This window comes from Bos javanicus, chromosome 28 (genome assembly GCF_032452875.1).
Source record: "Bos javanicus breed banteng chromosome 28, ARS-OSU_banteng_1.0, whole genome shotgun sequence".
Lineage (NCBI taxonomy): Eukaryota > Metazoa > Chordata > Mammalia > Artiodactyla > Bovidae > Bos > Bos javanicus.
The window spans coordinates 3,334,171-3,348,111 of NC_083895.1; the positions used below are offsets into that span (position 1 = coordinate 3,334,171).

Sequence of the window (13,941 nt, forward strand, 5' to 3'; positions counted from 1 at the left end):
ATGGTTGTAATGAAAGGTTTCCTCTGGAAAGTGAGCAAAGCCAGTAAAATTAATCTGAGTAAATAGAGTGAGGGTTTTTTTCGATTGCATTTATTATTGAGCAGTTACCCTAAGACCACCACCGTGCTGGGTGCCGTGGGTACAATGAAATGTGCCGGAGACCAGCCCCAGCCTTTGCCTTGGAAGGGCCTGTGTTGCTTTTAGGTATTGACCATTAGTGGATTATAGGCAGGACATGTGATCAAGTGCTCATACCTGGGTCTGTTCCCTGGGACTCCCAGGGGCCCTCCAGTGCCTTAGCCCCACACCCCCATCTTCGAGGAGGCAGGCTTCTTACTCAGACCCCACCAGCAGCAAAGCAAAACCGTGGCCAGAACCCGGGGCTCTGGCTCGCAGGCCAGGCCTCATCTCAGCACACCATGTGTCTTGGCCTGTCCCTGGCATGCCAGCCTCTCCTGCCACCCTGGACCGTGTCCTCACTCTGGTCGCCTTCCTCCCATCTTGTTTCCTGCTTGTGGTGTCTTGGGGTAACCCAGCATCTCCAGGACAGCCTCCTCTTCCTTCCTAGTGCCACCCCTGCCCTACCCTAATGACTTCCCCACGTGTCTTGTGGATGACTGTCCCCTGTGCCACTTCCCTCCCACCTGCGGCCCCCCAGCAGTGCCCCCACCCCAGCCGCCTCACCTTCTGGCCTCCGGGCCCATCTCCCACCCCCTCCAGTTCCTCCCTCATCACAGCCAGAGTGACATTTCCACAACACAAGTCTCAAATCTCCTCCCTGTCATTCTGTTTCCTCGTTTTTCTTGTGGGGTCTGGTCTGGACTCTGCTGAGGGGCAGCGGCCCCAGGCACGGGTCATGATGGCCCAGGGTGGGTGTCCCTGCACCCTCGTGCTGTGTGTGCTAAGTCGCTTCAGTCGTGTCCAACTCTCTGCGAGCCCATAGACTGTAGGCCACCAGGCTTCTCTGTCCGTGGGATTCTCCAGGCAAGAGTACTGGAGTGGGTTGCCCTCAGCCCTTCCCAAATGTCCAGCAACAACACAGGGTGGCGACAGGCCGTGAATGGGCAGCCCTGCGGTAGACGGTCGTGTGGGCGTCATCTCAGCCAGTGGCTCTGATGGGCCAGCCCGACCGAGAGGAATTTTCAGTGCCCTGTCATGTCCTGAGGGGAATAGGAAATGCACTGTTTTTCTCTAGTTTTGACTGTTGTGGTGGTAGAGGGGAGCTGTCTTCTCTAAGGGTGGGGCACGGGGAGGTTTGAGACTGAGCTCTGGGCTAGACTCCAGCCTTGCAGTGTGCTCTGACTCCATGATTGGTGCCTCAGCCTTCTTTCTCATCAGTAGACTGAGACTGAGGATGGACACATGGGCAGGGTCTAGGACGGGCTTCAGCCCCTAGCAAGTGCCCTGTGAGTGTCAGCGGCCAAAGTGCTCCTCTTCCCTTCCCCTCTCCCTCCTCTCTGTCCCCTCCTCCCCCTCCCTACCCTCCTCTAGGAGCAGGTAGTCAATGTGGTGATTTGTACTTTTTGACTTTGAGTGCAGGACTAAACCAGAGAAGGCGATGGCACCCCACTCCAGTACTCTTACCTGGAAAATCCCATGGATGGAGGAGCCTGGTGGGCTGCAGTTCATGGGGTTGCGAAGAGTTGGTCATGACTAAGCGACTTCACTTTCACTTTTCACTTTCATGCACTGGAGAAGGAAATGGAAACCCACTCCAGTGTTCTTGCCTGGAGAATCCCAGGGACGGGGGAGCCTGGTGGGCCGCCGTCTATGGGGTCGCACAGAGTCGGACACGACTGAAGTGACTTAGCAGCAGCAGCAGCAGGACCGAACAGTCCTTTGTGGATGACTCCCTAGAAACGTATTCTTGGATTTTTGTGATACTGTGAGAATCGGGCTCTTGTAACTTGGTTCCAACTGGGCCCTGGCCGGCCATCCCCTCCCGCTTTCTGAAGGGCTGACTTGAGCTGCTTGCCCGCTGTGTAACCTGGACAGTGTGCTTAACCTCTCTGATCTTCTGTGCCCTGTTGTTGGATAGGACTAATGAAATGGCAGACTTGTTGCCAGGATGACAAGGTATCCTCGTGCAGTGCCTGGCGCATAGGTGCTCATCCGTGGTGCTCAGCATCCCGTCACCTGCTGGGATTTGCGGTGCCCTCATTATATAGTCGGCCCTCATCTTTGGCCTCAGTTCTTCGGTGGGCTTGGTTCGTTGCCACCTGGCTGGGATGAAGCGGGGAAGAGTAGACACAGGTTAGGGAGTTTTACATACGGACTAGTCAATCTCGTCAGTGTGAAGAAGATGACGTTTATTTTCTAAGAAAACATCGATGGTTGACTTACAGATGTTGGTTTGGTGAACATCACAGCATGGGGGCCCCGCCAGCAGCAATTCACGTGTTGTTGTTGTTTACGTTTGATTTTATTCAAGTGCAAGGTTAAATGGTGTGAGTGGTTAGCCAGTGTGTGTAGTAGGCCAGATGCCTGTGGAAAAAGTTATTAGCCACAAAATGCTACCAGCAAGCTACAAAACAAAAATTAATAAAGCTTAATTAATTAAAAGTCTACACAGTATGATTCTGGTAGCTTCATTACTTGCTGGATTTGGTATTCACATGTCTCTTTATATTGTGAAGGCAGAGAGAGGTCAGATTCTCTCTCTCCCTGGCAGTTGCCAAGATTGTCTTGAAATCTTTGCCAATAGTAAATTGAAAGTTTATTTATAACCAAGTAATCTCAAAAGTCAAAATATAAATATCCTTCAAAAATTTTTTTGCAGCAAAAAGTATTTAAATGGAGTACATGCTGTGCATGCTAAATTGCTTCAGTCGTGTCCAACTCTTTGCAGCCCTATGGACTGTAGCCTGCCAGGCTCCTCTGTCACATGGGATTCCCCAGGCAAGAATACTAGAGTGGATTGCCATGCCCTCCTCCGGGGGATCTTCCTGACCTAAGGATCAGTCCTCCGTCTCTTAGTCTCTTACATCTCCTGCGTTGGCAGGCGCGTTCTTTACCACTAGCGTCACCTGGGAAGCTCAGACAGGGTCCGGATGCATTTTAATTCATTTGTTACAGAGTGGGCTGAAGTGAAGTGAAGTGAAAGTCACTCAGTCGTGTCCGACTCTTTGAGACCCCACGGACTATACAGTCTTTGGAACTCCCCAGGCCAGAATACTGGAGTGGTTAGCCTTTCCCTTCTCCAAGAGATCTTCCCAACCCAGGGATCGAACCCAGGTTTCCCTCATTGCGGGCAGATTCTTTACCAGCTGAGCCACAAGGGAAGCTAGGATCTTCAAAAGTCACAGCACTTGGAGGCCTGAGAAGGCCTTGTGATAAGTGGGTGGTACGTTCCTCCCCCACGATCCCTCCTTTGCTGAGATAAACCAGCTTCATTAAACCTCAAAAGCAACTGAAGGACAAGCTGGCCTCTAGAGGAGGAGGCTTAGGCTCAATTACTCTATTCTACCTTTTGAGTAAAAATGCAGCTTACTGGCAGAGCCAGTTGCATTTAGGGAAACATGTCTGATTTGGCCCAGCCCCTGAGAATTACTCTTTCTGCAGATCTCACTTTACATTGTTTAGAGCCAAAGTGTGTCTAGCGGTCACACAGTCCTCGCTGGCTGGAGGAATGCTGGCTGAACAAATCCAAGCAAGACAGGCTGGGTTTCCCCTGAGGGAGACGGCATCCTCATAGCATCTGCTGGGGAAATGGCCAGTTGATGATGGCTTGGCCCACAGATGTCTGTCTGTGTGGGAGGATTACGAGCCATGGGGTATTGCTGATTTGGGGGTGTATAGAGAAACCTTATGGTATTCACAGAAATCAGGTCCCAAGTGGTTGAAAAATAAATTTAGCTCTGTGGTCATGAGGTTGTTATTTAGCTTGATTAATATTGATAGATTAAATTGTTTGCGCAGATGAGTTGAATAAATTCTGCCAGAGCTTCTATCATCTGGTTTTACATTAAGCCCTTAATTTGTAGCCCTATTAGCCAAAAGGAAAGCTCGGCCATCCTTTCCCCTCCCTCCACTATTATTCAGTAGAATTACAGAAATCATTTAATAACCTCTGAGCCTGGTTCAGTTGCCCAAGGGAGACTCTGATCCTATGGTACCCTTAAGCTGTAGAAAGCATCCTGAGAGCTACCCTGATTTTAATGGCTTTGATTTAGCCACTATTGAATTCTCTTATTTAATCTAGTTTCCCTGTCTCCCTTCTCCACCCTCCCGAAGTCTCCAGAGTATTTCTTTCAATACATAAGTGTTATACATAGCAAATGGAGAAAGAAAAGCAGGTCCCACACTTCTGTCCTTGGGTCTCCACCACTGAGCAGGTCTGGGGTGTGATCCTGTAGATGGGAGATGTCACCTTGCTGTGTCCCCACCGTCCACTTGCCTAGAAAGATTCACTGTTTATTGACCTGATGAATGGAAGTGTGCTCCAGGAACCTGTCAACTCATTTGGTATCTTTTCTCTCCCAGGAGGACTGGAATGACATTGACCCAATTAAAAAGAAAGACCTTCATCACAGCAACGGGGATGAGAAGGCACACAGCATGGAGACCCTCCCTCCAGGTACTGCAGCTGCCTCCAGGGCCAGGCCAGCCTGGGCTGCTGGTGGGGGCTGGGGGGTGGGGTGCAGACCTGTCTTGCCCCTAGTGAATGAGCTGGATGTGGTGGCATTTGGAGCAAGTCTCCTGTCGGGTAGAGAATGGATTTCGCAAGGCGGTGGAGACACTACCCTAGAGCAGCACTCTCCTGCCTTCCTTCAAGCCCCAAGTGCCTTGTGAAATGACTTTACTGGGAGGTGACCAAAATTTCTTAAAAGAAAAAAATAGAATTAAAAAAAATAAACGATGGTATGTATCAGTTCACTGATTATTTTTAAACAAACTTTATTTTTTTTAGAGCAGTTTTAGGTTCTCCGCAAAACTGAGCAGAGTGTACAGACGTTTCCATATACTCCTCGCCCCCATACACAGGCACTCCCACTATCAGCACCGCCCCCCCGACAATGGGACATTTGTTAAAATCAATGAACCAACACTGATACATCAGAATCACCCAAAGTCCGTAGTTTATTTTAGGACTTCCAGTACTCTTGCCTGGAAAATCCCATGGACGGAGGAGCCTGGTAGGGTGCAGTCCATGGGCTCGCTAAGAGTCAGACACGACTGAGGGACTTCACTTTGCCTTTTCACTTTCATGCATTGGAGAAGGAAATGGCAACCGACTCCAGTGTTCTTGCCTAGAGAATCCCAGGGACGGGGGAGCCTGGTGGGCTGCCGTCTATGGGGTCGCACAGAGTCAGACACGACTGAAGCGACTTAGCAGCAGCAGCAGCAGCATGGTGTTCTATATTCAGTGCCATGCATGCAGCACTACAGGATCATATAGACTAGTTTCACTGCCCTAACAATCCTCTCTGCTCTGCCTAGTCGTCCTTCCTTCCCCCAAGCCCTGGCAACCACTGGTCCTTTTACTGTCTCCATGATTTTTGCCTTTTCCAGAATGTCATACTTGGAATCAAATAGTATGTAACCTTTTCACATTGACTTCTTTCACTTAGTAACATGCGCTGAGCGTTTATCTATGTCTTTTCATGGCTTGATAACCCTTTTGTTTTTATTGTGAATAGTATTCTGTTGTCTGGATGTATCAATGTATTTATCCATTCAGCTAGGAAGGACATTCAGAAGGAGATCGTGGTTGCTTCCAAGTTTGGCAGTTATGAATAAAGCTGCTATAAACATCTGTGTTCAATTTTTTTTGTGTGGACATAAGTTTTCAATTCATTTGGGTAAATACAAGGATCATATGGCAGGAATACACTTATAAGAAACTACCAAACTGTCTTCCAAAGTGTCTGTACAATTTTGCACTCCCACCAGCAGTGAGTGAGAGCTCCTGTCACTCCACACCCTCACCAGCGATTGGTATTGTCCCCGGTTTTTAGTCTGGCCCTTCTAATAGGTTGGAAGTGATAGCTTATTGGCAGGTGGGTTCTTTGCCACTAGAGCCACAATATGTTTATTTGTCACATGTATAATTTCATTGCGGAAATGTCTGTTTAGGTCTTCTTCCCACATTGTAAGTGGGTTGTTCATTTTCTTAATGTTAACTTTTAAGAGTTCTCTGTGTATTTTGGATAATTGTCCTTTGTTGGATATGTAATATGCAAACACTTTCTCTGTCTGTGGCTTGTCTTCTTAGTCTCTTGACAGTGTCTTTCTCAGAGCAGAAAGTTTAAAGTTAATGAGGTTTAGCTTTATCAGTTCCTTCACAGAGTATACCTTCAATATAACTAAAAAGTCATTGCCATATTCAAGGTTACCTAGATTTTTTTTCCTGTGTTATCTTCTAGGATTTTTATTATTTTGTGTTCCATATTTAGGCCTGTGATCCATTTTGAGTTAATTTTTGAGAAGAGTTTACGGTTGTAGGGTCTGCGCCTAGATTTTTATTCCTTTCATACGGATGTCCAGTAGTTCCAGTATTAGTTACTGAATAGGCCATCGTTGTTTTGTTGTGGCCTTTATTCCTTTGTCAAAAATCAGTTGACTGTATTTATGTGGGTCTGTTTCTGGGCTGTCTTCTCTGTTCCAAAGATCTATCTGTTTATTCTTTCCGATACTACTTTCCCTTTAGATTTAATCTTGAAGTTGGATAATGTTAGTCTTCCGATTTTGTTCTTTCCCTTTTATCTTGTGTTGGGCTTTCTGGTTTTTTGTTTTGCCTTTTCATATAAACTTTAGAATTTGTTGGTACTCACAAAATAACTTGCTGGGATTTTGATTTGGTTTGTGTTGAGTCTACAGATCAAGTTAGTAAGAATTGACATTTTGACAATATTGAGTCTTCCAATCCACGAACATGGAGTAGCTATCCATTTATTTAGTTCTTTTTAAATTTTTTTATTAGAGTTTTTTGGTTTTGGTCATATAAATTTTTGTGTCTATTTTGTTAAACTTGTACCAAAGTATCTCTATTTTGAGGGTGGTAATGTAAATGGTGGGAGAAGGCAATGGCACCCCACTCCAGTACTCTTGCCTGGAGAATCCCATGGACGGAGGAGCCTGGTAGCTGCAGTCCATGGGGTCGCTAAGAGTCGGACACGACTGAGCGACTTCACTTTCACTTTTCACTTTCATGCATTGGAGAAGGAAATGGCAGCCCACTCCAGTGTTCTTGCCTGGAGAATCCCAGGGACGGGGGAGCCTGGTGGGCTGCCATCTATGGGGTCACACAGAATCAGACACAGCTGACGCAACTTAGCACCAATGTAAATGGTATTGTGCTTTTAATTTTAAATTCCGCTTGTTCATTTACTATAGGCAAGTGATTGACTTTTGTGTATTTATTGTATATCCTGCAATTATAGCAAGGATTGTTGCAATTACTTAACAGTTCCAGGGATTTTTTTTGTTGTTGATTCTTTTGATTTTTCTACATAGACAATCATGTCACCTGCAAACAAAGACAGTTTTATTTCTTCCTTCTCAATCTGTATTATATCTTTTGTTCTGTTTTCTTGTCTTACTGCATTAGCTGGGACTTCTAGTATGATATTAAAAGGGAGTGATGAGAGAAGACATTCCTGCCCTATTCCTGATCTTAGAAGGAAAGCTTTTTGTTTCTCACCATTAAATATGATGTTAGATGAAGGTTTTTTTAGATGTTCTTTATCAAGTTGAGGAAGTTTCCCCTCTGTTCTTAGTTTGCTGAAAAGTTTTATCATGAACAAGTGTTGAATTTGATCACATGCTTTTTCTGCATTTGTAACTATGATCATGGGATTTTCCTTCTTTAACTTCTTAGTGTGGTAGATTACATTAACTGATTTTCATATATTGAACCAGACTTGCATACCTGGGATAAATCATATTTGGTCATTGTGTACAGTTCTTTTTTACACATTGTTGGATTCAACTTATTCATAAGAAGTATTGGTTTGATTTTTTTTTTCTTGTAATGTGTTTGTCTGGTTTTGTTATTAGGGTTAACACTGGCCTCGTAAAATAAAGTATTCACTCTGCCTCTATCTTCTGGAAGAGACTGTAGAGAATTAGTATAGTTTCTTCCTTAAATGTTTGGCAGAATTCACCAATGAATGCAGCTGGGTCTAGTGCCATTTGTTATAGGAGGTTAGTAACTATTGATTCAATTTTTAAGATAGATACAGGCCTGTTGAAATTGCCTATTTTTTCTTGTCTTAGTTTTGGAGATTATGTCTTTCAAGAAATTGGTCCATTCATCTAGGTTATCAAATTTGCAGGCATAGAGGTGTTCGTAGTATTCCTTTATTCTCCTTTTAATGTCCACAGGATCTGTATACTGATGTACCCTCTTTCATTTCTGACATTCTAATTTGTGTCTTTTCTCATTTGTTCATAGGTAGCCTGACTAGAGGATTATTGATTTTATTGCTCTTTTCAAAGAACCAGTTTTTAGAATTCTTTCCCATTTCTTAGCTTTGTAATTTTTATTATTTATTTTCTTTTGTTTACTTAGGATTTATTCTTCTTTTCTAGTTTTCTGAGGTAGAAGCTTAGATGATTAATTTCAAATCATTCTTCTTTTCCAGATTGTATTCAGTGCTGTCATTTTCTTGTCATGCACTGATTTCACTGCATTGCACAAATTTTGGTAACTTGTATTTTCATTCTTATTTGATTCGGAATATTTTTTAATTTCACTAAGATTTGTTCTTTGACCTATGTATTCTGTTCCTCCTTGCAGGTTTCTTAGTTTCTGTATCATGTGTTTTAATGCTCTTGTTAGGCACACACACATTAAGGATTATTATGTCATATTATGTATTTCCCTTCTTTATTCCTGGTGACTTTTCTTGGGGTGAAGTTTGTTCTGTTTGAGCTAATACAGCTCCTCCTGCCATCTTTTGACTAGTATTTTTTTCCATCCCTTTACTTTTCATCTATATGTGTCTTTAAAGTAGATTTCTTGTACACAACATGTAGATAGTTGGGGCTTGTTTTTTTTAATCATTCTGACAGTCTGTCTTTTAACTGGTGTTTTTAGATCCTGACAATGTAAAGTAATTATTATAGACATTGTACCAATGTCTGCCGTGTTTGTTATTCTTGTCTGTTCCTTGCTCTTGTTCTTTGTTCTGTGTCCTTTTCTCTTCCACTCTTTGTCTGCCTTTTGTAGTTTTAATTAAGCATTTTACATGATCCCACTTTCTCCCTTTTTTACATTTTATTACAGATAATCCAAGTTTAATTTCAGACAACAATATCCTGCTTTACAGCACAGGTATCTAACAGTAAAATGTTATGAATCTCTCCCCCCATTCTTTGTATCATTACTGTCATTCATTTCACACATGTCAGTCATATACATAAATGCATATATAAGCATACAGAATCAAATATATGATGGCTATTATTATTTTTGAGCAAATGTATCCGTTAGATCAATTAAGAAGAAGAGAAGAAAAATTAAAGTTGTAAATTTACCTTCAATTATCCCTTCTCTGATGCTCTTCCTTTCTTTATAGTGATCTGCATTTCTGACATAAATCATTTTCCTTCTCTCTGAAGAGCTTCTTCTAACAGTTCATGCGAGGCAGGTCTACTGGCAACATATTCCCTCAGTTTTTGTAATTTGAGAAAGTCTTTATTTCCCTTTCACTTTTGGAGATTTCACAGGGTCCAGAATTCTAGGTTGATGATTTTTTTTCTCTCAACCCTTTAAATAGTTCATTGTACTCTCTTCTTGCTTGCGTGGTTTCTGAGGAGAAGCTGGATGTAATTCATATCTTTGTTTCTGTAAAGCTATTTTTCCCCCTGTGTCTTCTTTCAAGGTTTTTTCTTTATGATTAATTTCTACAGTTTGAGTATGCTTGGGTGGAGTTATTTGTATTTATCCTGTGTGGTGTTCTCTGAGCTTGCTGAATCTGTGGTTTGCTGTTGTAGTTAACATGAGGACATTTTCAGTCATTATTGCTGCAAATATTTCTTATATTCCTTTCTCTCTTTTTTCTGTAAGTGGAACCACTTATACCTCTTACACTTTTTGTAGTTATTTAACAGTTCTTTTTTTCCCCTAGTCTTGTTTTTTATCTTCAGTTTTTATTTTGGAAGTTTCTGTTGTCATATCCTCAAGCCCTGAGGTCGTCTCATCAGCCATGTCCAGTCCCCTCAAAGTCATTCTTCATTTCTGTTAGTGGTTTTGATCTCTACCATTATTTTATAATTCTTCCTTAGAATTTTTATCTCTTTTGCCTATGGTATTCATTTTTTCCTTCGTTTCGTCTACTCTTTTTGTTAGCGCTCTTAGCATATTGATTATAGCTGCTTTAAATTCCTGGCCTGATAATTCCGACATCCTGCCGTATGTGAGTCTGATCTGGGTGCTTCTCTTCAAGCATTCCTTTTCCTTTTCAGTGTGTCTTGTAGTTTTTTCTTAAAAGCCAGATACGATGTCCTGGGTAAGAGGAGCTCCCATAACCCAGCCTTTGGTGCCATAGTGGGCAGGGCTCAGTCTCCTAGTGAGCCTGCACCCCTGGCATCTACTTCACAAACGCAGCTCAGCTTTCCTCCCACTCAGGTGGGACAGGATAGTCAGAGTCCCTGGAGTTGGGTATTTCCCTTCCTTCAGATTGATTACGCTCTGATAACAGCCCAGTTGGTCAGGTTCTCGAGGGCAAGCCTTACTAACAACAAATGGTGGTTTAGTTAAGTCATGTCCCGCTCTTCCAGCCCAAATGGATTGAAGCCCATCTGGCTCCTCTGTCCATGGATTTTCCTGGCAAGAATACTGGAGTGGGTTGCCATTTCCCACTCCAGGGGATCTTCCTGACTCAGGGAACGAAACCACATCTTCTGCATTGCCGGTGGATTCTTTACTGCTGAGCCACCAGAGTGCGCCTTCTCTTTCAGAACAGCTCCTTCCCCTCCTCCACTGGAGGCATGAGGGGTTCTATCTCCAGTAGTCACTCTGGGAAACCTGGTTAAGCTCCTGGAGGTAAAACTCACGGGAGTGTGGGGGCCCCTGACCTTAGCCCTCGGGCTCATCCACAGCGAGCCTCCAGTCGTTCATCCTGCAGCTCAAGTTTCCTCCTCAGGCTCTGCCTCCCCCCCGGTTGCTGCTCTGGTAAGTTTGTGATTCTCTGTATTCACCAGCTGGTCTCCCCAGTTTTGGGAGCAGCAGTTTGCCCTGTAACCTCACTTCTCTGAGCAATCTGAGAGGACTTGTTGGCTTTTCAGCTTGTTTATCTGTTGGGTTAGAGTAATAACTTACAAACTCCTGAAAACAGGAAGTTAGTGCATGAAATTTTGCTTTAATAGTGACAGAGAGTTTGATTATTAGTGTTTCTTTCTGGGACACTGTCAGTCCAGGGAGTCCAGGCCTGTGTAACACCCAGCACAGGTTCCAGCTGCTCTCGACTTGGGAGCGTGTGTGTGTGTTAGACGTCTGCATTAGATCTGCCCCCTCTCTCCCCACTGAGTCGGAAGCCCCAAACACAGCTCCTTCCTACGTGAGACAGGCTTTACCTGTGTAGTGGGGAGCATCTGAACGGAACAGTTAGCTAATAAGTGTTTCTTTATTATAATAATAGGATGTACTTCTGCTATGTGGATTAATGAGAGATTTTCTGTGGGTTGTCTTATATTAATAAAACCAAGTGTTCTCTTGGACTTTCAGGCATATTGCAGAGAGAGGGAGAAGCTGTCTTCAGGACATGTCCTACATGTAACTACTTGCTATAGTCTGACCCAGTAGTTAAAATCGATGTGGCACTGACCCGGGTTTCATGTTCTTAACTGTTATACAGTTGATTTCTTTATCTTTAAAGAGATAGGAATGTACTGATTTTCCTCTTGTTTGAAATACTACTAATAACTTTTGATGAATGCACCAAATCCTTTTATTTTGCCTTTAAAGGACTTTATCTTCTTTTCTTGTTTAAAATGTTTTTTCTTACTCATCCATCATATGTGTGATTTTTTTCCTTTAGAAACTATTTTGTTATGGTTAAGAAGTATATTTTCTCCGAGAATGATGGGCATGGACAGAATTCTGTGGTCTGCAAGGAACCACTGGTCACAGCGCTTTGCACTCTGAGTAGGTTGTTTGGGAATGCCGTGGCTTCCTGTGTTCTAGGTGTTGGATGTCTGGCAGATGGGAAGAAGGTGGTGGCCCACAACCTGGTGACTCAGCCTGGCCCACTGAGAGATGCAGGAGCCAGATGTAAGATAGCAGTGATACCCCGAGGCAACGGCCTCCAGTGTTCTTTAACCACACACCCTGTAGGCAAAAGCATTTCAAGTCCAGAATGGAGAACTTTTGCCCTTAGATTCTGTGCCCATCATTTCTACTTCATCATGTTTTCCAGCTGGAAGCACTGGATTTCTTTTTTTTCAAATACTGATTTCCAAAGTGTTTCAAACAGAGTATTTATTCACCAGTTTTTTGTTTTTTTGAAAATCTGTCTAATGGAGATAAGTTTTATCTTTTTTCCCTGGGTGCAGAAAAAGCTTTTGGGTTTGAAAAATCAGTTTCTCTTTGTAATTCTCCCTCCTGTATCTCCTTCTCTTGTCTCCTCAGCATCTCTGATCTGATTGGTGAGACTGTTTGGCAGGGTAGCAGGTGACACAGGAGGAACAGGCCAGTTGCATTTGAACGGCCGGCATCAGCTTTGAGGATAGCTGTTGGTGGAGGTTCTTGCCCAGGAGCTCCCATCCTTAGAAGACATGCCCTCTGAGAGCAGATTTTCTTCTTGATTTTACAAGACCTCAGTGTTACTCTTGTGTTCATTGGAAACCTCGTGTGAGGGGGTGAACCTTGGAGAGTGGGTATAGAGAGTGTGGAAAGGAGAGTCCTGGTTAGGTTTTGGGGACTCTAGGAGGTCCTTCCCATCCTTGGCTGGATCTTCACCCCACCCCTCTCACCCACTGCTGGTTCATCACCGGAGACACTTGATGTCAAAAAGCAGAAATTACGTTCATGTAAAGATGAATGAAATGGGAATGGCGAAGTGTGTAGCAGGCCTTAAATCCTGGGTCTGAGTTGCCACTGATGCTCACATGTTTAGCGGTTCTGCCTCCCAGGGAAGAGCAGTGAGGTAAACCAGCTGTGTGTGTACTTGGCACATACGATAAACTCGACTTGAACTGGGATTTTTCAGATTGGTTAGATGACCTTGAATAGAATTGGCCGGGATGTCTTGTGTACATTTTCTCAAACAGCTTTTCCAATGCTATGTTTCAGGGTCAGGAGGACTGCTCCCCTGACCTCTCCTCCTCCTGAGGGATTTCATGGGTTCCAGCATTGTGCTTTTTAAAAAAAATCATGTTCAAATATATATAACATAAAATTTACCATTTTAACCATTTTGAAGTACAGAGGTCAGTGGCAATTAAGTACATTCACCTTGTCTGCCACGGCCATTTCCATCCACCTCCAGAGCTTTCTCATCTTCTCAAACGGAGACTCTGTCCCCCATTAAACACGGACTCCCCATCCCCTCTCCAGCCCCTGCAGCCACCCCTCTCTTCCAGGCCCCGCCCATGTGGGGTCACGTGGTATTCTCTCTCCTGTGACAGGCTTGTTTCGCTTGCCGCAGCATCCCCGTGGCGGACAGCGTGTGTCAGCGTCTCCCTCCTTCTCAAGGCTGCACAGTCCTCCACTGCCCCTCGGCACCCGGACGCCACGAGCCACGTCCTCTGGTAGCATGTGCAGCAGCCAAGGGACAGCTAACACCACGTACCTCCTGCGACCCAGGCCTGAGGCCCCGGGGTCTGCCCAGTGTCCTCGTCAGGAAAGGAAGCAGCTCTGAGTATCCCTAGAGAAGCATTTTAAAAGCAAATAACCTCAGTGGCTCAACGGTAAATAATCTGCCTGTAATGCAGGAGATGTGAGTTCGATCTCTGGGTCAGGAAGATTCCCTGGAGATGGAAATGCCACCCCACTCC

The 13,941-nt window shown here is 44.3% G+C and overlaps 1 protein-coding gene across 1 annotated transcript in view; it reads left to right on the forward strand.

The window, feature by feature from the left end:
- GALNT2 (polypeptide N-acetylgalactosaminyltransferase 2) overlaps window positions 1-13,941 on the forward strand; it is a 186,564-nt gene that overhangs the window by 94,007 nt on the left and 78,616 nt on the right. Inside the window, exon 2 of the mRNA XM_061404791.1 lies at window positions 4,483-4,576. Coding sequence (XP_061260775.1) covers window positions 4,483-4,576 — 94 coding nt within the window. The remainder of the gene's footprint in view (window positions 1-4,482; window positions 4,577-13,941) is intronic.